Raw genomic sequence first — 26,220 nt, 5'->3', positions numbered from 1 at the left:
CTAACCGCCGCATTACATGACCTGCCCAGCTACATTTTTTCCTCTTCATGTCAATTATAATATCGTCTATACCCGTTCGCTCTCTGATCCAAACCACTCTCTTTCTCTCTCTTAACGTTATGCCTAGCAATCTTCGTTCGATCGTTCTTTGCGCGGTCCTTAACTTGCTCTCATGTCTCTGCCCCATATGTAAGCTCTGGCAAAATGCACTGATTGCATGCACACCTTACTTTTCAATAACAATGGTAAGCTTCCAGTCAGGAGCCGGCAATGGCTGCCGTATGCGATCCAACTTATTTTTATTCTTCTGTGAATTTTCTTCTCATCATCAGCGTTCCCTGTGATTAATTGACCTAGGTAAACGTACTCCTTCAAAGTTTCTAGTGGCCGACTGGCGATCCTGATCTCTTGTTCCATTGCCCGGCTATTTATCATTATCTTCATCTTCTGCATATTAATATTCAACCCCACTCTTACACTCTCTCCGTTAAGGTCTCCAATCATTTGTTGTAACTCGTCTGCATTGTTCTTGAATAGAACAATGTCATCAACAAACCGAAGGTTGCTGAGAGTGTTGCCGTCGATCTTTACTCCTAAGCCTTCCCAGTTTATTGGCTTGAATTCTTCTATGCATGTAGTGACTGGCTTTGGAGAAATTGTGTCTCCCTGTATGACCCCTTTCTCTATAGGTATCTCCCTGCTTTTCTTGTGTAGAATGAAGGTAGCTGTAGAACCTCTGTAGATATTCTTACGCGAAGGATGAGTCAGTAAGACGAGAAACTATTTACATATTATATTTACAACAACGGTTGCAGCGAAGACCGGTCAGATTCACAGCGCGAGCCCAGTTCATTCTTCCTCCTCTTTTCTGGAGTGATGGCGCCCACGCGCCTCGTTCAAACAAACAAATACCACACGCATGCAGCAATATTTTCCAAGATTTTTACGTAAGCGTTCTGTACTCCTTGATTACGTAGTGCCTCTATGACTGCTGGTATCTCTACTGAATCAAATGCATTTTCGTAATCTATATAAGCCACATAGAGAGGCTTATTGTACTCTGCAAATTTCGCGATAATCTGATTGATGACATGGATGTTCAGTTCAGTTCAGTTCAGTTCAGTTTATTCAGACATACATTGCCTGGGTTGAAAGGACTAAAAGGCAGATGAGCTCTGCCTGACTAAGGTCCCTCCACCCATACATTTGCTCAGAAGCAGTGAGAATAAAAAAACAAAGAAAAACAATGGCTTTGTACATTAAAGCGCCACAAAAAGATTTTCATGAACAGAGGTCATATCGTGATTAGGCATTTTAAATTGAGTAACGGAATCACACAATAATGCAACACCCATAAGAAGCACAAACGCGTACATAAATGGCAACATATTAAAAAGTACAAAGTTTTTGCAAGCGTTATACAAAATGTAACAGAATTCCTAACAATGTATAAATGTTTGAAAACGCAGCAGAACACAGAGGTTATAGAACAATAAAAAGGTTTTTTTTTTTTTAAACTCAAGAACTTATTTAGGACAGAGCACCAGACAGTAAGTACATTGTGACATTTTTCTTTAAACTGTGGGTAGAAGTACAGTTTTCAATAAGTTCGTGGATATGACTATTGTTGCGGAGAAAGTTAGGTATAAGGTAGAGCAATGTTTGATTACCGTAAATGGTTCTGAATAACGGTATTCTAAATCGCTCGTGTCGGAGATCATAGGGAACATTAGTAGGGTAGCACTGAGACATATAACTAGTCAATTCATTTCCAATTTCTTTGCGAATATACAAGGCGAGCTTCAGATTAAAAAGTTGGTTAACAGTAAGCAATTTTAGCTTGATAAAATATGGCGCAGTGTGTTCAGTTGGTTCCAGATTTTCTATGCAGCGAACAGCTCTCTTTTGTATAATTTTTAACCTTTCAAGGTTCGTTCCTGAAGTCGTACCCCATATTAAGAGACAGTAATTGAGATGAGAATGAACTAGTGAATAATATAACTGGAGCTTTAGCCAGTTTGGTACTAGAGACCTAAGTTTATATAAGACAGAAATTGATCTAGACATACTGGCATGTACTTTGTTGATTTGCGGTGTCCAACTGAGGTTTTCATGAAAAAGTACACCTAAGAATTTAAACAACGGGACACGCTCGACGTCATTATTTTTAAATCTAACAGAAATGGTGTAATCTTCGCGTTTATTTCTGCCTTTGAATAAAATATATTTACTTTTACTAACATTTAATTCTAGCTGGTTACACTCAAGCCAGTAAGAAAGCGATATCAACCATTCGTTCGCCGCGATTTCCAAATCTCTTAAACGGCTTCCAGAGAAAAACAAGCTGGTATCATCCGCATACAGAACTATAGAGGAAGATTGTGGTACCGGCACGATATCATTTATGTAGATAGTAAAAAAGAGTGGACCGAGTATAGAACCTTGTGGTACACCGAATTTCAAAGGCTGTAGCTGAGATTTATACCCGTGAAGAAACGTATACTGTAGCTTGTCTGTTAAGTAACTGCGCACTAATTGTAGAGCTACCCCTCGAATGCCGTAATGTGGTAATTTTTCAAACAGTATATTATGCTTGACCGAGTCAAATGCTTTTCGGAAGTCTAAAAAAATTCCTAGGGTGAACACCTTGCTATCAATATTCTTTGCTAATTTTTCTTTGATACTAAGTAAAGCTGTTTCAGTAGATTTTTTCTCGCGAAAGCCGAATTGTTCCTTGATCAGCAATTCATGTTCATCAAGAAACTTGGTTATTCTTGTTTTTATTATGTGCTCTAAAACCTTTGAGAATAAAGGTAACACCGAAATCGGTCGATAATTGTTAAGATTATTCAAAGGACCACCTTTGTGCAAGACCGCAACCCTAGCTATTTTCATATTAACTGGAAAAATGCCTGTTGATAATGCTCTGTTGCAAATATGCTGCAAAGGTGCTGATAAAAGGTTAGCAACGAAAATAATTGGAGTAGCTTTAACGTCATCATTACCGGCAGCAGTATTTTTATTTAGCTTCTTAAGAAAAGAGTTTATCTCTATTTCACTGCAAGGAGACATGAATATAGAATTCGTAATGCAAGAGGATATATATTTCTGTGCATCTAGCTGAGTGCTGGAAGATGAATATGCGCCTGAAGATAAAAAGTGGGAATTGAATTTATCTGACAAAGTCTCTTTACTGTATTCGACACCATCAGTAATTAGTGTACCAGGGATGCTGTTCTGTTGTTGACCAATAAGCAATCGTAATGTGCTCCAAATTTTTTTAGGGTCATGAGAAACAGCAATAAACCTATTCTTGTAATATTCACATCGAGCTTTCTTGAGATCAGAATTTAACTTGTTTCGAATTTTCTTATACTCAATTAGAAGAGAGATATCTTTTAGATTAATAAATTGCCGGTACATAATATCACGGGCTTTTATTCTTTGAAGTAACTCTTTTGTTACCCATGGTTTTCTACATTTTTTATGTGCTTTTTTCGCATAACGCAAAGGAAAAGCTTCTTCATAGCAACATTTAACTTTTTGTAGAAAGATGTCGTATGAAATGCTTGCGTTTTCTTCCTCGTAAACATCCGACCAGTCAACACACTCGATCATCGAGTGAAAAGCAGAGAGGCTCATTTGATTAAAACTGCGATAAGGTACTGGGGGAATGCGAGCAGGATGTATTTTGTTTTTTGGAACAGGAAAGATACAAAACACAGGTAAGTGATCACTCAAATCGACTGAAAAAATGCCCGGTATAACATCACTTTCATCATGACTAATTACACACAGATCAATCAAAGTTTGACTTAATCCGGTTATTCTTGTCGGCGAGCGTATAACATTTGTACAAGAGAATGACTCAATTATGTCTAAAAATTGTCCAGACTGTGAACTGTCTATTAGTAAGTCAATGTTAAAATCACCAACCAGGACAATGGGAAGCATTGCAGAGGACACATATTCAAAAACAGACGTAATATATTCAAAGAATGCTGTAGCTTCACCAGAAGGCGGGCGATAAATTGAAGCAATGACTGTTCCAGCACTCTTAACAACGATTGATTCATAATGCGCAGTAATACCAGAAAACTGCGACAAGACATCATAGGCAATGTCATCTTTAATATACAAAGAAGTTCCTCCACCTCTGCGACCTGATCTATAAACACCTTCAGACCTATAGCCGGAAAAGTGTACAACATCTTGAACATTCTGAAACCAAGTTTCCGTAAATGCAATGAAGTTAAAATTGTAATCAAGGGATTCAAAAAATGCCTCTGTTTCAAGTTGCTTGTTCCTCAAGCTTCTTATATTTGCGTGGAAAACTGACATGTTATCGCTTTTTCTGCGCAGGGTATGTACTAGGGATTTAAAAGAAGAAACATCGTGATACATAACCTTAGCGAAGTCAGTCATCGAAAGCAGAAATCACAACAACGAAAATTATAAGCAGTGCAATCTTGTGGCCGCTCAACGAATCTTATCAAGATCAGCTTCGCAATTGATGCGCACTGCCCGCTGGCCAGATGCCCTTTGTGGCCAGAGACTTTGTGATCCATTGTAAGGTATCTCTTCCAGAAGCCAGCCTGTTCCCTTGGTTGACAAAATCGAGTGTGGCCCTTATTCCATTGGAGATTATTTTGGTAAATGTTTTATATAATACTGGGAGCAAGCTAAAGGTCCTATAATTTTTCAATTCTTTAATGTTTCCTTTTTTGTGGATTAGTATAATGTCTGCATTCTTCCAGTTTTCTGGGTCCCTTGCAGTCGATAGACACTTCGTATAAAGAGCCGCCAGTTTTCCAAACATTATGTCGCCTCCATCTTTGAATAAATCGATAGTTATTCCACCTTCTCCTCCCACTCTTCATCGTTTCATGTCTTGCAGGGCCCTTCTGACCTCATCGCTAGTTATAGGAAAATTTCTGTATCCTTTTCATTACTGTTTCTAAGTGAGGTATCGTGACTCCTCTGGGTACTATATACAGGACAGCTTAGAATTTTTCCGCTGCTTTTACTATATCTTCAAGATTGCTGATGATATTATCCTTCTTATCTTTTAGTGCATACATCATGGTTTGTCCTATGCCAGGTTTCTTTTTTACTGATTTCAGGCTGCGTTCAATTTGTTACGGCTTCTTCAGTCTTTCTCATGTTATAGTTTCGAATATCAGTTATTTTCGCCTTGTTGATCAGTTTTGACAGTTCCGCGAATTGCGTAACGCTGTGCGGCCGCCAGTTCCATAGAACCGCGTAGAGCGCAGGACTCTGCGATTCTAGACGTACTGCGCTCACCGCGAAAGGTTAAAAAACACTCACATAAGCACAGCAGAGAAGTGGCTACGTGAGGCGGTTCGACCGATAACTGTAGAAGCGTCATTCAAAACAAGTAATTGTTCTCCACTTCCGGCGGCGTTTTCTCTACTTCCTTTCTAAATAAAAGGATGTCGATCCATAAATATTCTCATAAACAACGGTTAGCTTTTTTATTATTCGCTTTTGCTTGCAGTTTGGTTGTTGCCTTGGCTCTCTCCCTTAGTAGATCGCTTAATTTCTCAACTCCTTGCGATTTTTGTTTCCAGTTTCCAATTTGGCACGAAAATTTCCTATAGTATTAGGGAAAAACAGACGAGGTAACGGGCGACAGTCATCTTGCTTATGGGCTTAAAGGTTATTGCAGGGTTTCATGACGGACGTTCTTTCACATTATTTTATTTCCCACCTTATCTAACCCATATCACGTGTATATGGTTCCGGGCATCTGCCAGCGTCGCGGCGAGCCGTAACTCAAGGAAATAATGAAGCAAAGGGAAAGCTTAACGCAGTTGGCGTTTTCTCCGCGGCCGCAACTCGTTTCATGAGAGTACAGACCAGCTGAGTAACAGCCGCATCCCTCTCCTGGTCCCAGGATCAGCTTAAACAAAGAAGGTTGAACTAACAAAAGCAACAGCTATGCGCGTGACGGTTGAATAGATGGTGACAACTGAACGCATCTCGAGTTAATCGCGAGGGTGCGGAATCTACGAGAAAATTGTCCTTCACATTACAAGAGATGCCGATAACTACCGCCATCTAAAAGGAGTGAAAAAGGCAGCATAATGCTGACCGATGACCAAGTCTCAACATTGATCTGGCGCCGCTTCAGGAATGTGTGAAGAGTGGTGGCGTGGGTGGGAGGGGGGGGGGGGGTATGCCACTTGAATTCGGGGGGGGGGGGGCCGGGCCCCCCCGGGCCCCCCGGGCCTCCCCGGCCCCCCCCCCCCCTGGGTACGTGCCTGCGTGGAAATATGGACGCGCATACTTTCACATACAGAGCTGCGCTCAAATTTCGCGTTAGGGAGTATCGTAATCGTCAGTGGATCTTTTGTTCTAGCATCGTGTACCAACATCCTGCCCAACAGCATCAAACTCTCCTCTCGTTTGATCTTAGATGATTTGTTGTTTTTGTTCTTGATAAAAATACCTAATTTTCTTTTTGATACGTTACGTCACGATGGCATTGGTTTTGTTTTAGTTCTGACCATTGCATCTTCTTTCAGAAGTCTTTCGCGTTTTCATCCTCGACTTCCTGTGTGTGTGTGTGTGTGTGTGTGCGTGTGTATGTGTGTGTGCGTGTGTGTGTGTGTGTGTGTGTGTGTGTGTGTGTGTGTGTGTGTGTGTGTGTGTGTTCGTGTGCGCGCGCGCGTGTGCGTTCTACTGCATCTTATGTAAACCATGCTCTGCCGCACGCAGGAACGACGCGAGGAGAAGCATGCCACCTCTCAAAAGTCGCAATGTGTGCGTGCGTACGTGTGTGTTCTGTATTTTCTGCAAATCATCCTGTGTCGCATGCAAGCACGACGAGAGCAACACGCCATCACTCAAAAGTATCACTGTGTACGTGCGTGTTTGTGTGTTCTATTGCATGTTCTGTAAATAACGGTCACGCAGTCATGACGAGCGGAGAAGCATGTCACCTCTCAAAAGTCGCAATGTGTGCGTGTGTGTATGTGTGTGTGCGTGTCATACGTAAGATGCATGCGGCGCAAAGAGACAGACAGACAGACAGACAGACAAGAAACTTTAATTGGTCCGAAGGGACTACGTTGTCGTAGTCGCGGGCCGCACCCGCGCCGGGGGCGGAAGACCGTGATCTTCAGCCCTGGCGCAGGCCCTTTGGACAGCCCGAAGTTGGACTTGATGGTTGTCGCTCTTAACGGCTTCATCCCAATCTTCTTGCCTGTTGAAAGGCGAGTGGCGCAACACAGAACATTGCCACAGCATGTGGTTCAAAGTGGATCGTTCCTCGCCGCAGTCTGGGCAGCGGGGATCCAAACCCGGAGTGTAGTGGCTCAGCTTTGAGCGAGACGGAAAGGAGCCCGTCTGCAGCATTCTCAGCACCGATGCCTCGGGTCTGCCTAGCTTCGGGTGAGGAGCCGGAAACTGTCTGCGTCCCAGCTGGTAGTGAGCAGTTATCTCGTGGAAAGTTAGCAGTGGGTCCGTGGTTCGGTCGATCCCCTGCGAAGCTGGGCCCCTCGGACCGGCGCGGTTGATGAGACCTCGCGCCTGGTCGTGGGCCAGCTCATTCGGGTTGATCGAGCCAGGGGAGACGTTCCGGCCCATGTGAGCCGGGAACCAAGTGATGACGTGACGGGCCGTGCCTGTCTTACGGGTCCTCAGCACTGCTGCAGCCTCGGCCGAGACCGAGCCGGCGAGAAAGGCCATCGCCGCCGACCTGGAGTCTGTGAAGATATGCGTGCGCCCGGGTTCGCACAAAGCCAGCGCCACTGTGACTTGCTCTGCGACGGACGCCGTCGAGCGCTGTATAGACGCCGCATTCAGGATCTTGCCCTGGGGGTCAACCACCGCGGCCACGTAGGAGTTTGATCCCGGATACCGCGCCGCGTCGACAAAGGACGCGAGCTCTGGGTGCTGCAGAGCAGTCTTGATGAGTGCTCGGGCTCTGGCTGCGCGCCGGGCCTCGTTGTGCTGTGGATGAACGTTCCTCGGGAAGGGGGAGACTCGAAAGGCGTCCCGGATTGGTCCGAACGGCACGAGCCCTCGAGGCGCGTGACCAGGGCTGTGATGGGGAGAAAAACGGCGCTAAGCTGTCAGTATCGACGCGGCTCTGGGCCAAGAAGGTTGGAACGTCAGCATCGCAATGGAGACGGGAGCCATGGAGGTTCGGTCAATCCCGTGATGCTGGCGATCCAGGGTGTGGCCGTCGACCTCGGCGACGTTCGAGCGAGGCTCCTTGTACCTGCTGCAGCCTCTCACGGCAGTGCCGGGCACTCCAGGAATGCTCCCCCTTTATAGGCAGACCAGCACGTACGATAGTCCCCGGGTCATCTCGTCGGCACTCGAAGAAGAAGAAGCGGCGGAACCCGGCGTTAGGCCTAGCCAGTGAGGCCGGAGTGCAACTTCACCGACGGAGTCCGGGACACCGGCTTCAAAGACGGACAGGGTGACTGGCCGACATCAAGGCGGCTACTTCTACTGCGTCGGCGATGACGAAGATCTGAAGCGCACCGGACTTGGAAGATACGTACGACGTCAAAAGTCTATAAGAACGATCCTTTGAGTTAGTGTGCAGCCATAGGCTGGGGTTGCCGGACGTTAATAATAATATTTGGGGTTTTACGTGCCAAAACCACTTTCTGATTATGAGGCACGCCGTAGTGGAGGACTCCGGAAATTTTGACCACCTGGGGTTCTTTAACGTGCACCTAAATCTAAGCACACGGGTGTTTTCGCATTTCGCCCCCATCGAAATGCGGCCGCCGTGGCCGGGATTCGATCCCGCGACCTCGTGCTCAGCAGCCCAACACCATAGCCACTGAGCAACCACGGCGGGTGCCGGACGTTCGCGTAGAAGGCGCTAAGGACTGGCCCGGCCGGAAATTGGGACGTGTTTAGTGACTATTAAGTCGGCAGCCAAAGTGCTAGTACTTGGCTGTGTTTTGGTTTGCATGAGTTTTACTTTGAGTTTGGGTTAATTAAAATCTGTTTGCTGTACTGCTCTGCGTCTCCCACTCCACCTCTCCTAACATCCGCATGCCCACGTGATCAGTGACACCCGACAAAGTTCGCGACAGTGCGTTCTATTGTATTTTATGTAAATCATGCTCTGCCGCATGCAGGCGCGGCGCGAGGAGAAGCATAACACCTCTCAAATGTCGCAATGTGTGCGTGCGTACGTGTGTGTTTGTGTGTGTGTGTGTTCTGCATTTTTGTAAACCATGCTCTGCCGCATGCAGGCGCGGCGCGAGGAGAAGCATAACACCTCTCAAATGTCGCAATGTGTGCGTGCGTACGTGTGTGTTTGTGTGTGCGTGTTCTGCATTTTTGTAAACCATGCTCTGCCGCATGCAAGCGCGGCGCGAGGAGAAGCATACCACATCTCTAATGTCGCAATGTGTGCGTGCGTACGTGTGTGTCTGTGTGTGTGTGTTCTGCATTTTTGTAAACCATGCTCTGCCGCATGCAGGCGCGGCGCGAGGAGAAGCATACCACCTCTCAAATGTCGCAATGTGTGCGTGCGTACGTGTGTGTCTGTGTGTGTGTGTTCTGCATTTTTGTAAACCATGCTCTGCCGCATGCAAGCGCGGCGCGAGGAGAAGCATACCACATCTCTAATGTCGCAATGTCTGCGTGCGTACGTGTGTGTTTGTGTGTGCGTCTTCTGCATCTTTGTAAACCATGCTCTGCCGCATGCAAGCGCGGCGCGAGGAGAAGCATACCACCTCTCAAATGTCGCAATGTGTGCGTGCGTACGTGTGTGTTTGTGTGTGCGTGTTCTGCATTTTTGTAAACCATGCTCTGCCGCATGCAGGCGCGGCGCGAGGAGAAGCATACCACCTCTCAAATGTCGCAATGTGTGCGTGCGTACGTGTGTGTCTGTGTGTTCTGCATTTTTGTAAACCATGCTCTGCCGCATGCAAGCGCGGCGCGAGGAGAAGCATACCACCTCTCAAATGTCGCAATGTGTGCGTGCGTACGTGTGTGTCTGTGTGTTCTGCATTTTTGTAAACCATGCTCTGCCGCATGCAAGCGCGGCGCGAGGAGAAGCATACCACTTCTCTAATGTCGCAATGTCTGCGTGCGTACGTGTGTGTTTGTGTGTGCGTCTTCTGCATCTTTGTAAACCATGCTCTGCCGCATGCAAGCGCGGCGCGAGGAGAAGCATACCACATCTCTAATGTCGCAATGTGTGCGTGCGTACGTGTGTGTCTGTGTGTGTGTGTTCTGCATTTTTGTAAACCATGCTCTGCCGCATGCAGGCGCGGCGCGAGGAGAAGCATACCACATCTCAAATGTCGCAATGTGTGCGTGCGTACGTGTGTGTCTGTGTGTGTGTGTTCTGCATTTTTGTAAACCATGCTCTGCCGCATGCAAGCGCGGCGCGAGGAGAAGCATACCACATCTCTAATGTCGCAATGTCTGCGTGCGTACGTGTGTGTTTGTGTGTGCGTCTTCTGCATCTTTGTAAACCATGCTCTGCCGCATGCAAGCGCGGCGCGAGGAGAAGCATACCACCTCTCAAATGTCGCAATGTGTGCGTGCGTACGTGTGTGTCTGTGTGTTCTGCATCTTTGTAAACCATGCTCTGCCGCATGCAAGCGCGGCGCGAGGAGAAGCATACCACATCCCTAATGTCGCAATGTCTGCGTGCGTACGTGTGTGTTTGTGTGTACGTGTTCTGCATTTTTGTAAACCATGCTCTGCCGCATGCAGGCGCGGCGCGAGGAGAAATATGTCACCTCTCAAAAGTCGCAGTGTGTGCGTGCGTACGCGTGTGTTCTCTTGCTTTCTTTTTTAAGTCATGCTCTGCCGCATGTAGATACGACGCTAGGAGAAGCATGCCATTTCTCAATTGTCGCACTGGGAGCACGAGACTCAAAAATGGAGCGCTAAGTATCTACTGTGGTAATTTGTTGCAAATTGTGAAGAGACAGCTCCACTGAAGCGACAGCCTTAAAGGCTACCTTAAATAAACATTGCGTGCAATACTCTGTGTCGTTGACCCGACTTTCAATGGAGCTACACAATTTGCGACTGCCGTAGTCCTTGGCAAACAAAGAATTTACATAGATGCGCCACCCATTTACGCTATCACGTTTCTATGACGTCACGGTGGAGACTGAGTCGTTTCAATATCGGTGTCCGTCGGAGTTTTGGAACATGAAGGCACATATTCTAGGTCCAGTGCGTATTTGTGGTAGCTTGTACTGAATTCACAGGCTGCTGCCAAGTACACTTCCAAGCCTAAGCTGTAGTCGTCCACTCCAGGTTTGGCGAACACTAACGCGCTTCCTTCCTTGCCGCCATCAGGTCAGTGCAACGTGAACGTGACATTCCAGTGCTACGACGGCACTTGCATTCCTAAGAACGCCGTCTGCGATGGGCACCGGGACTGCCCTGGCAAGTACCACGAGGACGAGCAGGATGGATGTCGTGAGTTTACCTTGCAAGCATCAGTCATTCAATATGGGTGCCTCGCCTTCAGCCAGCTCACGAATGTGGGGTTCCTTATTAGACAATGGCACCATGTTTGTGTCCCCTCAAAACTACGTGCAGTAGTGTAGTACGCTTTGCTACTTCATCGAATACAGTGCTCTTCGAGCATCTGATGGCGCGCGGTGTTTATTGTTGCCACGCTGGCGCCAGGTACGATCACCTTTCGGGTGTTTTTCATTTTACAGCTGCTTAGTTTACCTGGCGTCGAATTCTTGACGGCATTACGCGCCTCAAGTGATTTATAAATAAGCCTTCTTGTTCGCGAAGGGGATTGATTTCTATTTCGCTTTGTTTATAAATGAGAAAATATTCGGCATTCGATTCGAGAATCGAAGGTCATTTCCCCCCCATTATTCGTGTTTGATACGGAAATTTCAATATTCGAACACCTCTGGCTGTTTTCTAGATGAAAAAAAAAAGGAAAAGCTCTAAGAAGACTCCTACGTGTTGAATGTGCAGCACAAGCGCCTCTTTTTCTTCGTGATTCTCCTAAGTAGCTTCTTTAATGGACTTCTAGAAATGTTCAATCCTAGGGAGATTTCTCGCTATTGATTGTGACGCCCATTTATTTAATTAGAAGCGTTCTTCCGATTAAATTTCCTGTGAACGAGGCCGGTAGCGTTGTCAAAGGCAAAGCTCATGTTGAACGTAACAAGTCGGGCATAACATTGTCTTACCCGCAAGTAACGAAAGACGACGCACTGTCCTCCGACCAAACGAACGTGTCTCATTTTCTTTTCCAGACTTGATAAAAGAAGAAGACCGCCAAGGTCTCGAGGAAGAGAAAAAGAAGTGTGACAACAAACGTATGTTATATACAAGACTTAACTATTTATCAATTTACGGGATGTTTAATTTTATGCTAAACACTTTCTAAAAAAAGTAGCTTAGATATAGCGCTAAATGCGAGAAAAATGCGTTAGCATTACGTCGCATCTCTTTGAGGTCCTGAATCCATGATTTGAACTGCATTTTCCACATTGCAAAGTGTTCTTCAGGAGTTCACTCGACACATGTATTGTCTCTTCGAGGAGCGAAGTGAAACTGACGGTGGTCAGGAGCAGACTACCGTTAGCTGCACTGTATATATACTGTATATATTGAACATAGTCAGGTGTCTCATAGATCCAATTATTTCAAGTGATTGAATGAGAGGAAAAAAATATTCTAATTTGCGTACAAACGAAAGTGTGTGTGTGTGTGTTCTCCTAAGCTCTCTCATCCCCCTCTACCTCTATACAGGACCGGCTTCCCACACTTCACCCACATACTTTTTTCCGCTTTGATACTCCTAATGCTAACGCATTAAAACCGATATTTAGACCCAAGACGCTCTTGCATATAGGCCAAGTGACTTGGTCGGGCATTACTACCAAGCAAATTTTTGAGAATGTCGCTAATTAATAAAAATGTGCCCATTAACTTTCTAAGTGGTAATCTTGGAGAACACACAATTGCGAAATTGAAGCCGAGTCGAGTCGTTAACCGGAAGCACCGACGCTATATAGCAGCGCGTTCTCTCGCAGCGCGCAAGACGTGCGAGGACCTGTTCGTGCAGGACGGCATCCGGCGCAGCGGCCACTACCTGATCGACGCGGACGGCGCCGAGGGGCCGATCTTGCCGTTCCGCGTGCACTGCATCATGGGATCGACGGTGGAGGACGTGCGCACGCTGGTGCACCACGACTCCGAGCAGAGGATCTACGTGCGCTCGGGTGTCGAGGGCGCCTACGCGCGGCCCATCACCTACGAGGTCGGCTGGGCGCAGATGCGCGCGCTCATCGGGGTGTCCCAGAGGTGTCGGCAGTACGTCAAGGTGGGTGTGGCGGCCACCGCTCGGTCCGACGCGTGTGACTGGGGTGTGCCTTCCCCTTTCTTTATATTTGTTTGCTTCCTTCATCTCCTTTATCTTTCCCTCTTTTTTTACTCTCCTCTTCAAGCGGGTGGGCGTGATGCCCGTTTTAGGAAGTAATTGCTCGCCAGCCTATTAAGATTGATTGATTGATTGATTGATTGATTGATTGATTGATTGATTGATTGATTGATTGATTGCCACTGCCGCCGCGCGCAGTGGGAGTGCAGCGGCGTGGGCGCGGGCTTCGGCTACGCGGACGAGCGGCCCCTGTCGTGGTGGGAGAGCGTGGACGGCGACCCGCAGTTCTATTGGGGCGGCGCATCGGAGAACCTCACGTGTGCCTGCTACCCGGACTGCTTCAGCCCCGACCAGCGCTGCAACTGCGACTCGAGCTCCGAGTTCCACTGGCTGGAGGACCAAGGCTACATCGCCAGCAAGGAGATGCTGCCCATCAGAAAGGCACGTCGCCTCTGCTGCCTGCCGTCCGCCGGTGTAGTCGCGGAAGTGCGCGCGGCTCTTGCTCTTTTTGCCTATACGCGACATCGCGTCGGGCACGTCGCCCAGCAGAAATCTCACCTTTGCTATTAGACGTAATCTCACACTTCGATTTAAGGTGCATTAGAAGTAATCTGGATAGGTTTCCTAGCTGGATCATTTCTATGGCTCTTCATTAAAAAAAAAGAAACAGAAATCGACTAAACAACGCCTCACAACGGAGCCTCATCTTAGGTGACCGAGCATGAAATGCTTTCGGGGTTCTCTCCATCCATTTAGAACGAGCGTTCGCTGTGCCGTTGAACTATGACTAATCTATTATCATGCGTCTGCATGATCTAGTATCTAGTATCAGTATCATGCGTATCTAGTATCTAGTATCATGCGTCAACGCACTCTGAATGACATATGGCTAGATAGCTATTATTGCTACCTGGATACCTATACTCGACGGTAAGATTATGCGCATATCAGAGGAACACAGAGAACCGTACAGCTTATCAGTAACCGATTCTAATTTGATTTCTAGTGTCAAAATATTTTCCCGCTTTCAACTCACGCCAAACTGTTGCAGGCCTGCACTTTAAACATATCCTCGTTTTATTTGCACAAAGGCGATAGTTTTGACTTTTGTAATTGCCCGCAGCTCCGTTTCGGCAACACGTACAAGACTGGACAAGCAGGTTACCATACCATAGGTCCTCTGGAATGCTTCAAGCAAGGCACGTACAGCGTTGTCTTTGTCGCGTATTTGTAATATTCGGCGCAGTCTCCTTGAAAAAAGAAACTACGCCTGCTGCACGTGACTGGCATTAATTTGCATTTCCCGTGTTTTGCAGTAACATCGATGGAGGAATGCGATTCCTCGCAGAACTACTTGCGGTGCCGGACAGGTCATTTTGTCAACATCAGCACCAGGTGCCTGTACGGGTTCGACCAGTTCGGCTTCCAGGCGGGCTGCCGGGACGTGTCCCATCTCCGTGGATGCGGTTCGCAAATCTATACAATACGCTCGACAGGCGTTCGCCGTTCAAAGTCATTCTGGGTCATACCGGTGGTAATCCAGCCTTTGCTGACTGGTGTCAGCATGGCTTCCGACTCCGGCTTTGATTGAAGACCCGCTCTTCATGTGTCGCGCCTTTCCTTCGTCACCCGCCGTAGTTTACTTCGTTGTTCTCTTTCATTCGACATAGAGCAGCTAGCTAGAGAATGTAATGTACTTAAAGATATCCACAGTGGATCGAGCTGTCTTCGTCAGGACGCCCGCTACTTTCCTTGGCAGCGCTCGTATACGCTCTCCGGCCTGGCGGTTCGACGATGTGGACCAGGGAAGGCGTCTAAAAGCGAGGGAGGGTAACGAAAAACGCTTGACAATAGTGGCACGCAAGGAAGCGGTCGTTGTCAAACTGGTGGCCTTGTTGCTCCCATAAAATACAATATACGCAGAGTTAAGCCTAGGAGACTGGAAAAATAGTTGCGTCAAGAAGTATTCAATCAAGGGCAAAATACGCCGATATGGAAAAAGAAAGTCGTGAGCTCAAATGCATGTCTTTGTCGAAAGTCGAGAGAAAGAAAAAAAGAAAGGGTCGTTGACCAAATGTAAGTATTAAATGTGACACCAACGCTTACTGAAGGAATATATTGCACACGGATAGAAAGTTGGGCGAGTTGGTACGGTAACACATTCTTGGTTTGCGGCGCGCAATCTGTGTGTGTGTCACTTCGCGCTACAAACCAAGAATATGTTTACTGAAGGATCATAATGGGGGGAGTCAAGGAACATGAATTCGTTAAAAAAATACGTGCCTTGTAAAATTAATGAAAAAAGTTTCAGTGGCGATTTAGTGGTAAATGCAAGGAAATGCATTAGCATTACGTCGCACCTCTTTGAGGTCAAATCAAATCAAATCAAATAAAAAAATCAGTTTATTCAAACGGTTAATCAGAAATACATGTGAATCATCTGGGCCCTTAGCCTTCTCGGCTAGACTTGGGCCCATGCAGGAAGTGCGAAAAAATAATTATAGCGAGACAACTCAGTATTTTACACAGGATTCGTGTAACAGCAGTTATACGACAGTTATACACAAAGGCAGGCGAAATGCTCAAGAAATTATACAATAGTTCGGAGGACAGCATAAAAAAAATAAAAAAGTAAAAGAAAAAAGAAAAAATAAAAGGAAGAATGCATCAAAGAGAAAACACAGATTTACAGAGGAGTCGAATATTGCTGGCTTCGGAAAAATTTTTTTATATCGGCGATTGAGAATTGACCTACTTTTAAGTTAGCAGGCAGCTGGTTCCAAATTTTAGCAGTGGCATAGGCGATAGTTCTTTTACCATACACATTATTAACAGCTGGAAGGTTAAATCGATGGATGGATGGATGGATACAACTTTCTTGTACGTCCGGCAAGGTTTAACGCGACCCGGGCTCAGGTCTCCCATGGAGGAACGTCAAGGCCCTGCCTCAACGCCGCCTCACGGGCTTGCTGGACTGCCCACGTCTGGATTCCGAGGTCTGAGCTGCGCAGAGCGGCGGCCCACCTCGACGACAGGGTCTCCGGAGTAACTGCCATCCCTCCTATAACTACATTGCACTCCCACAGCATGTGTTTGAGTGTTGCTGGTCCTTCCTGGCACAATTTGCACGTGTCGTCCTGATGCTTATCTGGGAACATGCGTTTGAGACGGAATGGATTAGGGAACGTGTTTGTCTGGAGTTGTCGCCAGGCGACGGCCTGCCTCCTGTTCAATTTGGGACTCGGCGGGGGGTATATCCTTCTGGCGTTCAAATATGCACTGGTGATGTCGTTGTATCTTGTGAGCCTGTCCCGTTCTGCTCGAGAAGCGTTCGCTATCGTACGAGAGGCGTTGCCCTGTTCGGCGCGGCGGGCTAAATCGACAACTGAAAACATTTCTAGTTGGACGGGATGGATATACAAAAACAGATGATGATAGTGGGATGTTATGGTTTAGTATATGTATAACCACACAAGCTAGTTTGAAATCCCGCATAGCAAAGAAAGGTGTAATGTCTAAGTGTAGAAATAGCGGAGCGGATCTATCTGTGTGTTTACTATGTGTTATTATTCGAAGTGCTCTTTTTTGTAAAATTACTATTTGATTTAAGTACGTGTTATACGTAAGTCCCCAGGACTCCACGCAGTAGGTCATATTGTTTTGAAAAAGGCAATAATACAAAATTTTTAATGTGCGAAGCGGGAAGAACTTTCTAGCTTTTATTAGGATAAAGCAAGCCCGTCTCAATTTGCTGCTTACTCGAATTATGTGAGGATTAAAATTGAAAGCTGAATCTAGGGTTATACCAAGATATACCTGTTGATCGACTCGTTCGAGGGGGTTTGCGCCTATTCGTAACTCATTTAAGCTGTATGAATTTTTGTATGGACTACAGAACACTATGTATTTAGTCTTTGAGGTGTGTATTGTTAACTTATTTTGTAAAAACCACTGGCACATCTGAGAAAGATCACTATTAGCGTGCCTTTCGAGCATATTAGGCAAACCGGGTACATCACATTGCAAAGTGCTGTTCAGATATGCATATCCTGCCTCTTCGAGGAAAGGAGTACAACCTACGGTAGTCCGGAGGAGACCATAGTCTATATATATATATATATAGACTATGGTCTATATATATATATATATATATATATATATATATATATATATATATATTTTTTTTTTTTTGAGCGCGAACTGTGTAATTCAAACTAACGCGCCGTTCCTGCTGTTAGCTCGGCTACTGACCGCCGTTGCCGCAGCATCGAAATCGTTCATGTCTCTCGCCTGAAGCCGTATCTTCGGCGTTCGTACACCGTTTCTGACTTGCTGCCTTACCGACCGATTTGGTGAAGGGGGAAGCTAGTATGAACGCAAACTGTGTAGTTCATCATCGTCTTCGTCTGTATACCCATCCTCACTATCAGCATCATCGTCTTGACTGAGTGGCTTGCGCGGTTGCGTTGAAATACAAGGGCTCTGCCTCCGTACCGGGTGTCGTATTACAAGATATACATACATAGTATAATGAGATTCAGCTGCAAAGGCGCCAATAAGTCTAGCAGCAGCGAACAGCACGAGCTCTTTCGCAATCACCGCACGGGTTGTCTTCGAGCTGCCATCGAAAACACGAGGCGCGTCATTGCATGGACCCCGGGTATGAGACGGACTCATCCTGGCGACTCAGGGAGCAGACAAGAAGAGGGGGTCGTAATTTGGCTTTAGGCGGCAGACATGCACTGTCTCGCGACCCAGACAACGCAGGCACGGCGATGGTGTGGAAGGCTCGACGGTATAGTTCGCAGGGCAGGTGGTGTCGATGATACGGTACGGGCCGTAGTCACGCGCAAGTAGTTTAGCAGAGAGGCGGTATCCAAAGCCAGGCTAGAGAACCGGCAGGGTAGGTGGGCGTGGCCTTGTCGCGTCTTGCGGCGTGCCTGATCCTCGCTGGTCAGCGAACGAGTCAGTCAGCGGCAACCTTAAACATGTCGCGCGACTCCTGAAATTGTAGTGCACTTACAGGCGTCAGGTCGGTAGGGCAGGATAGCGCCCAGTGGAAATGAAGGCTCCCGTCCATACAAGAGAGGCGAAGATGTGGTGGTGACTTGCGTCGCGGTGTTACATGCGAACGTACCGAAAGGGAGCACGGTATCCCAATCAGTGTGGTCGGGCGAGGCGTACATCCTCCACGTGTCGCCGAGTGTTCGGTTGAAGCTCGTTTCTTTTGGCACGCGGTCGATTTCCGATGAATGACGCTGCGCTCGTGAAGACCATACTGCTTCTGACGAGAAGCCACGACCCCTACCGCCGAGCAGTTCCCGAGGAGCACCGTGGCGAAGGACGGAGTCGCGAAGAACGAACATCGCAATGTCGCGCGCGGTCGCCGCGGTCTCGGAGCAGCGCGATCGACGGTAATCCGGCGATTTCCACATCAGCTGTGTGGAAGCGGGCCGCAGGTGCCGACGTGGTCGAGCGAGCCCGCGCTGTGGAGGGGTCTTGCACGATCGATCGTTACCGCTGGACGGTACATTCCACGCCAGTAATATCGCTGACGCGGCGTGGACCCTAGCTGAGGGTCGGCACGGAAGTACGCGCAATTATCGCACGAGGGAGAAACCATTTCGGCAAACTCGGCGTCCGCGTTCGAGGAACGGCCACCGATGGCCAGGTACACTCGAGCAGCAGAAGCCACGTCACCGGCGAGCGGGCGACGACGTCGGAATGCTTTCGACGGCACACGACACGAATTCCTGCAGGCGAAGCACCCGGTAACGGCCGCAGCCAGTTCGCGCGCGAACGGGGCTCACTGAAGACCTTGTGGAGACTGCCGCTTGTGCGTTCCTGCAGAGCACGCCCCTTCGACCTGACGAAGAGCGGAAGAGTCAGGCCGGCCGCTCTGACATGCCTTTTTCCTGTCCGATATGACGAACACATTCCACGCACTTTGTAACAGTAAGAGCAAGCTCAGGTGCGCCTATCTAAGCACATGTAAAAGGAGAACTCGTTTTTCTCTTCAACCGCTGCAACAAATTTGAGGAGGCTTGTTTGGATGGATGCCGTTTGCCGAACCGTGGTGTCTGTTCTTGATACAAAGCTATTAATTTGTAAACTTCGGGCTTCTATTTTTTTCCAACTTTCGAATTTCTGAAAGTGCTCTTAACTAAATTCTTTCTTCTTCTTTATTGATACTGTTAACCCTCGCTTGAGGGTTGTTACAGGGAGGGAAATAGTAGAACACAAGCAAATTTGACATTTCATAGCATCAGGATAAGTGGCCATGATACAAAATATCAATCAAGCATTCGAATTTGTGCACATCTGTCTGATCTACAACAACATCAGGTAAGGCATTCCACATTTCAATTACATCCGGGGAAAAAAATAACGAAAAACATCAACACGTGTGTTATAAGACTTGACGGCTTTGCTGTGGTTTATTCTCTCGCTACGATTCAGGCCCTAAACCGAAATTCCGCTTCCAACAGTCACCAGAACTTAACTGCCTCTCTCAAATGCAACAAACTTCATTGAAATCGGTCCAAGGGCTATCTCAGAAAAGCGTTTTTACATGTTACATGTATTTGAATAGGCCGCGTCGCATTTGGGCCCGAGCTAAAGCTTCCACTTAAGGCTTTTTTTTACCGATCCATAGGGCGATGTCCTAAAACCCCTCCTCTCGTTCCCAGCTCCGAGACGTGTCGGCACAAAACTCACGTACCCTTTCTCCTGTGGCGGTTGCAGTAGTCGCCTTGCTAAGAACAGCCGCACCTCGCGCGCTCTCTTCGCTCGCGGTGTCAGCGTCGACAGCCGCGCTGCCATCGGCAATGGGCGAGCCGTGCCGATAAGTTCTTCGCCATTCGCGCCGTCATTCGAGCGTGCAGCATCAAGCTGAAGCGTCTGTTTCCTCCTCGCAGAGCACGTGGTCTGTCCGGAGGACTACGTCAAGTGCGCGAGGTCGTACTGCATTCCGTCGCACTTCCTGTGCGACGGAAAGTGGGACTGCATCGGCGGCGAAGACGAAATCGAATGCAGTGAGTATATACACGCTGAGGGTTCTAAGAGACGTGACTGGCTTTCGCTGAAATCGCGTGTTCATGTATTGCATCGTGCTTCGCTGATGGCGAATGCGGGAAGTCACCATCGCCCTGATGCGCCGTTTCACGCGACGCCCCAGCGGTGCGATTTGCCGAATTCGCCACAAATTTTGGAATCTCCGCTTGCGAAAGAAATTTGCACGGAATGCGGGTTCCTGCGGAAGCGATGACGAAAAGCCCCACACCTATAGTGCCAGAAAACAGAAGCTACATTGACTTTAGATAAATTCAAGACAATTAAATCTAGAAGGCTGTTCTTTTTTTTTTTTACCACGGCTACCATTAAATCCCACAAATACTACGAACTTGTTTCGGGATTCTGGGTTGTGAAATTTCCTTTTGTAGCCCGGTGTAAAACTTTCAACGCGTTAACTGCTCTGTGGGTTTGCACGGCCGAGTATTTTTCGGTTATATCTGACTGGCGCAAATCTTTTCACGCTCCCGGAATTGACCTTATAGTGTTACATTGTGGTTCGTATTGTACGATATGCGCGCATTCTGCGGACATACTTGCTTCCGACCTCTTTTCGTGGACCGCGCCCCTCTCGTGCCGCAGGCAAGTACACGTGCCCGGGCCGCTACAAGTGCCGCAACCAGAGTTCGTGCGTGGCCCTGCACCAGCTGTGCGACGGAACCCGCCAGTGCAAGCACGGGGACGACGAGCACCTCTGCGGTACGCGAACTGTGGGACGAGCAAGCACCACTTTCTGATTATGAGGCACGGCGTATAGTGGGGGTACTCCGGAAATTTGGACTACCTGGGGTTCTTTAACGTGGACCTAAATTTAAGTGCACGGGTGTTTTCGCACTTAGCTCCCACGGAAATGCAGCCGCCGAGGCCGAGATTCCATCCCGCGACCTCATGCTTAGCAGCCGAACACCATAGCCACTAAGCAACCATGGCGGGTTCTCGTTTGGTTCCTTTTGTATGAGAGCAATATAAAAAGAGCTTTAGTTAATTGGAACCAAATTGTTCGCAACTCCCAATAACGGAACTACAAAACTACAACATCAAGCCATTATATATATATATATATATATATATATATATATATATATATATATATATATATATATATATATATATATATATATATATATATATATATATATGTAGAATATAGCCAATGAAGGCGGCGATAAAGCGGCGGAAGGACCGGGAAATGGCTGTTGCGAAAAACCCGCTCCTGTTCGGCTATGGGAGCGCGGCCAACCTATGTTAATGTTGACAAGATTTGTGCATTAACCGCACTTTGGTCTGGCATGTGTATCGATATGCAGCGTGACGATGGTTGTGGTACAGACTGGCGAGGTCGCATGAAAGCATATGCACGTGCAGCAGCATGTTTAGCAGCAATAATTTCTTCTAGTCATTTTATCGCACCTTAGGGAACACCTTGTTTCCTTGACTCTCCGTGTTCGAGGAGTCTGGATTATCGGCCGGCCGCTACTGTTTCCAGAATAAATCCTAAGCACATTGTCGTTTTTTTTCTTTAACTATGAAGTGGCACACTCGCTTCTCAACCTTTTTGACAGCAGTGTTGTCGGGGTGTGTATAGCATATGGTGCTGCACCTCTGCACGTCTATCTCGATGAACGCTGTACATCGGAACACGTCCGTGCGGCCCCTCCCGCTCAGCGAGATTCCACTCGTTTGTGGCTGCTTCACCGCGTGATCGCCCTCGCGGCGCGAATGGGGCACAGCGCGTGTCGTGAGACGTGCTCGCGTCTCACTGCGGCGCTGGAGTTCACGCCGTCGGCGCCGCCGTGCTGTCTCGATATCGATGCGCGGCCCGCGCTTGAAGGATCCCAACTCTTTCAACCTGCGTAGCTCAAATGGCTTTAAAACTATTTTAACTATCCCGCTCCTGCCGCGTCTGCTTTACACTCCTGCAAAAACAAAGCGGCCACTCTTCCACACGATGAAGCAGCCGGAAAAGACGTAAAAACTAAACAAGGTTTGAAACCGGCCCAGTTGATGTTCCGCGTCACTGTGAATTCGAGCGCACACCGGGACGAGGACAGGAAGCGCTGACTGTGGTCCCAGTGCTGGAAATCTACTAACGAAGTAGGCTGAAGGCAGGTCGCCGTCAGTGTGGCCCTTTCCTGTGGTGGACGTGTTCCGCCGAAGTTGCGCGCAAATGCCGGTCGCCGCAAGTGTTCCACTCGGAGCCGTGACGGCGACGTGTGTTCACCCGGCTTCGCTAGAAGAACTCCAGCACTGGGACCGCAGCCGGCGCTTCCTGTCCGCGCCCCGGTGTGCGCTGTAATTGGCGAAAAACTAAACATGGCTCGAAGTGCCAGGTCGCCGCGACGTCGTGTAAATTTGGGCGGCGTCGACTCGGGTCTACTTCATCGGTAAAGAATTGGACTACATTGCATTCCGAAAGAACAAATGCCTAGCAAGCGCCGAGAACGTTCCCCTGCGCCATTTGAAAAGAGAAACATGTTCAAATTCCTCACCTCATGCTGATCTACCGGCGGTTTAAGTGCGAAATTAAAGACCGAGAAGTTGAACCCTTATTATTTTCTCTTTTCTTATAGTCAGCTATTCAAATGAACGAAAATGGAGCTTCTGATTTAGGCATGTTTTACATACTTACGCTGATCGCTGCTTCTTAGTGTGTTTCACAATGTGCCGAAATATTCGAATATCTCAGACGCCGCGTGGTTGGTTAATGAATGTGATACGGGAACGCCAAGAGCTCATTTGCGGTTATCGCAAGCTCCGAAAAAAAAAAGAACGCAGCGTGAGATTACTCCTTCTTCAGCAGCTTTGACGAAACAATCGCTAGCACAGAGTTTGTTTATTCAGCGAAAGTTTCGTGCTCGGACGAGCGCAAAAGAAGTCGTTACAGGCAAGTTGCGACGTGCTCTCGCATTCGCAGACCTCCGGTGCCCGGCCGCGTGCCAGTGCAGGGGTCACTTCGTCAAGTGCATCGAGAAGAACTTGGTCGCGCTCCCCGACGACCTGTCCCACCTGGTTCGAAAGCTGTGAGTGCTGCACCAAGCGCACGCACACGCACGCTTACAGCGTTTCATTTTCAGAAATTTCAGCTTCAACCGCCTGGATATACTCAAGTCTAATTTCTCGCCTTTTAAGAGACTGGGTGAACTGTAAGATATACGCGAATTCACTATCTAAATTGTTCATTATAAAGCAAGAAATCGGGTCATAATTCACTGAGTGTACCATGCATCTTACTTGCAGGATATTGCAGTACAATGGACTGACCGTGTTGCCGTCGAACAAGTTTATCGAACTGAAGAACCTGTACCTCCTGTAAGATGAGAGATCGTGTTCTTGGGCGAGTTGGTGCATATTAGCGAACAGTTTTATAACTACGCGGACAAACGATCACAGAGAGAGAGCACACAAGGACAGCCGCCTGTCCTTGTGTGCTCTCCCTCTGTGGTCGTTTGTTCGCGCAGTCATAAAGCTAAGTGACAGAGAGTTTCTATGTAACTGCTGACTCCGATTTATTTTTTCCTTTCAGGGACTTGAGGAACAACCGCATTGTTCAGATAGAGACTGCCGCTTTTGCTGGCCTGAAGAACGTAAGATTCCTGTGAGTTCCGAACTTGCACCTCAGCCATAACTGCAAAATTTTGCCAGCCCCATCGCTGCTCAGTAGTTCCCTTTCTTTTTATAATTTACTATTGTATGCACACAAGAGATTTCTTTATATTCGTAGAACGCCTAATCTACACCTCTTATTTTCTTCTTCTTTTCATTAACTGTCATTGCACCATCTGTATTTGTATGCAGACACTTGGAAAACAACCCAATTCTGTCTGAAATTAAGGCTGGCGCGTTTGTCGGCCTCAACAAACTGACCTTCCTGTAAGTACTGCATGTTTTGCGAACGGTTCAATAGTTAAGATAAATTTGAAAATGTTGGCATTCTGTCGCTTATGCGGTAATTCTTGTGTTTGCCTTCACCGCCCGTCTGCAACTTTATGTACTCGTAGCACGCGGCATATAAAACAGGACAGTTTGGCACGTTTACAACAGCATGTTGTCCTGTGCGTTGTTCTAGTTTTTGCCAGTGATCCCTTTGACGGAGTGATCTATCACTGCCATCCTATTATCGCTGTCTTCCAAGGCGCGCTAATCAAGATGCGTACATAATTAGACGGCATGTGTACGACCTCGAATCACCGCAGGCAACTGCAGTTTCTCTGGAACGTAACATATATGTAGGTCTATATTTAATAGAAACGGGAAAGCAGCTGGCCCACATCTTGTGCCGTTGTGGCCTGTGGAAGTGCTGTCGATTCACTGTGCAGGTACATAAGCATGAACTGGAGCCATCTTCCGCATGTTATATCAAAGCTAGACTTTTCTAGACATGCCAAAGAGGGAAACTCGCACAGATTTATTTATTTAAATATATGTGGAGTTCAGAAATACTATATTTTGTAATGGGTGCACTGAACAGTTCAGAGGGTAACGTCTCTTCGTAACCGAGGGGGCAGGTGACGCAGAGCAGGAACAGCTGGTTGCGCGAACGGCTCACACTCGTGCCAAGCACTGGCGATCCGGCTGGCGCACTGGTTGCACAGCAGGCATGGCAGAGACGATCTGGCTGGCCTTGTTCTTGTGCTCTTCTTCTTCTTCTTCATCATCATCATCATCATCAGCAGCAGCAGCAGCAGCAGCAGCAGCAGCAGCAGCAGCAGCAGCAGCAGCAGCAGCAGCAGCAGCAGCAGCCTGGTTACGCCCACTGCAGGGCAAAGGCCTCTCCCATATTTCTCCAACAACCCCGGTCATGTACTAATTGTGGCCATGCCGTCCCTGCAAACTTCTTAATCTCATCCGCCCACCTAACTTTCTGCCGTCCCCTGCTACGCTTCCCTTCCCTTGGAATCCAGTCCGTAACCCCTTATTCTTCATTACAATTTAAACAACTGTTCACCCGATTTCAGTGAAGTGCGTGTTGCATTTATGAGAGAAGAGGGGGGGGAGGGGGGCTAAGTTATGCCGACCGTATATAGGCAGCAAGATTGTTTTCTTGAGCCCTGTATTTTAACGAAACTTGCCGAAAGTCGGTAAGTTGAGAAAATTGAAGCGCACAGTTTACATATTCATAACGCTGCGCCAAAAACATACATCGCAGTTCTGTAAATGACATCTGTTAGTGCGTATGAAACGGACAAATTTGACAAATACGAGTTTATAGTATAGGAGAAGTTGTGACAATTGTTACGAAGGTCTTACAAAAGTCCTTCTTACAAATTAGTGGTATATTTAACAGCGGTGTATAACACATCTATCTCGTCCACTTTAAATGTCCCAATCAGGGCATTTTATGAAATTGTAATATAATTATTTATTACCGAGTTTCGGAGTTGTAAACTTGTTGCTTCTGTTTCCTCAAACATTACGAATTCTGACGTTTCTTGATAAAAAGATTGATGGCCCCAATGATCTGTAGATTTAACGTTTCCTTTGAAATGCAAGGAAACGTCATCAAATTTCCTGCAATGGATGCCGAGCAAAACCATTTCTCCGCTCCCAGTTAATTAGTGCAAGATTCCGTGATAGTATAGGCAAACGTAATATACGTCTTCCTTCTACAGAAGTTGTTAGCCGCGTTGAATTGCGTAAATTGGATTTGTAATACACTTGTGAAGGCCGAGCAACATTTATTCATTCTGTCTTTTTCACGTCCTCAATGTGTCCGAGTTATTGCCAGGGTCTTTCCTTATGTTACGTGTATCACTAATTGTCTTTTGACATCG

The 26,220-nt window shown here is 47.3% G+C and overlaps 1 protein-coding gene across 9 annotated transcripts in view; it reads left to right on the top strand.

The window, feature by feature from the left end:
• Positions 1-26,220, top strand: part of LOC135908623 (uncharacterized) — a 269,964-nt gene that overhangs the window by 206,845 nt on the left and 36,899 nt on the right. For 8 of the 9 annotated variants that reach the window (XM_065440458.1, XM_065440452.1, XM_065440459.1 and 5 more), the window contains 13 exons: positions 11,320-11,442; positions 12,249-12,311; positions 13,032-13,321; positions 13,577-13,819; positions 14,502-14,577; positions 14,695-14,844; positions 20,296-20,412; positions 21,032-21,148; positions 23,364-23,469; positions 23,524-23,592; positions 23,687-23,758; positions 23,973-24,044; positions 24,245-24,319. In XM_065440458.1, coding sequence (XP_065296530.1) covers positions 11,320-11,442; positions 12,249-12,311; positions 13,032-13,321; positions 13,577-13,819; positions 14,502-14,577; positions 14,695-14,844; positions 20,296-20,412; positions 21,032-21,148; positions 23,364-23,469; positions 23,524-23,592; positions 23,687-23,758; positions 23,973-24,044; positions 24,245-24,319 — 1,573 coding nt within the window. The remainder of the gene's footprint in view (positions 1-11,319; positions 11,443-12,248; positions 12,312-13,031; positions 13,322-13,576; positions 13,820-14,501; positions 14,578-14,694; positions 14,845-20,295; positions 20,413-21,031; positions 21,149-23,363; positions 23,470-23,523; positions 23,593-23,686; positions 23,759-23,972; positions 24,045-24,244; positions 24,320-26,220) is intronic. The other variant, XM_065440455.1, reaches the window with a different exon arrangement.

The sequence above is a fragment of the Dermacentor albipictus genome, chromosome 4, assembly GCF_038994185.2.
Source record: "Dermacentor albipictus isolate Rhodes 1998 colony chromosome 4, USDA_Dalb.pri_finalv2, whole genome shotgun sequence".
NCBI lineage: Eukaryota > Metazoa > Arthropoda > Arachnida > Ixodida > Ixodidae > Dermacentor > Dermacentor albipictus.
Note: the sequence above shows the minus strand (reverse complement) of the source record. Positions and strands in the feature narration are given on the sequence as shown.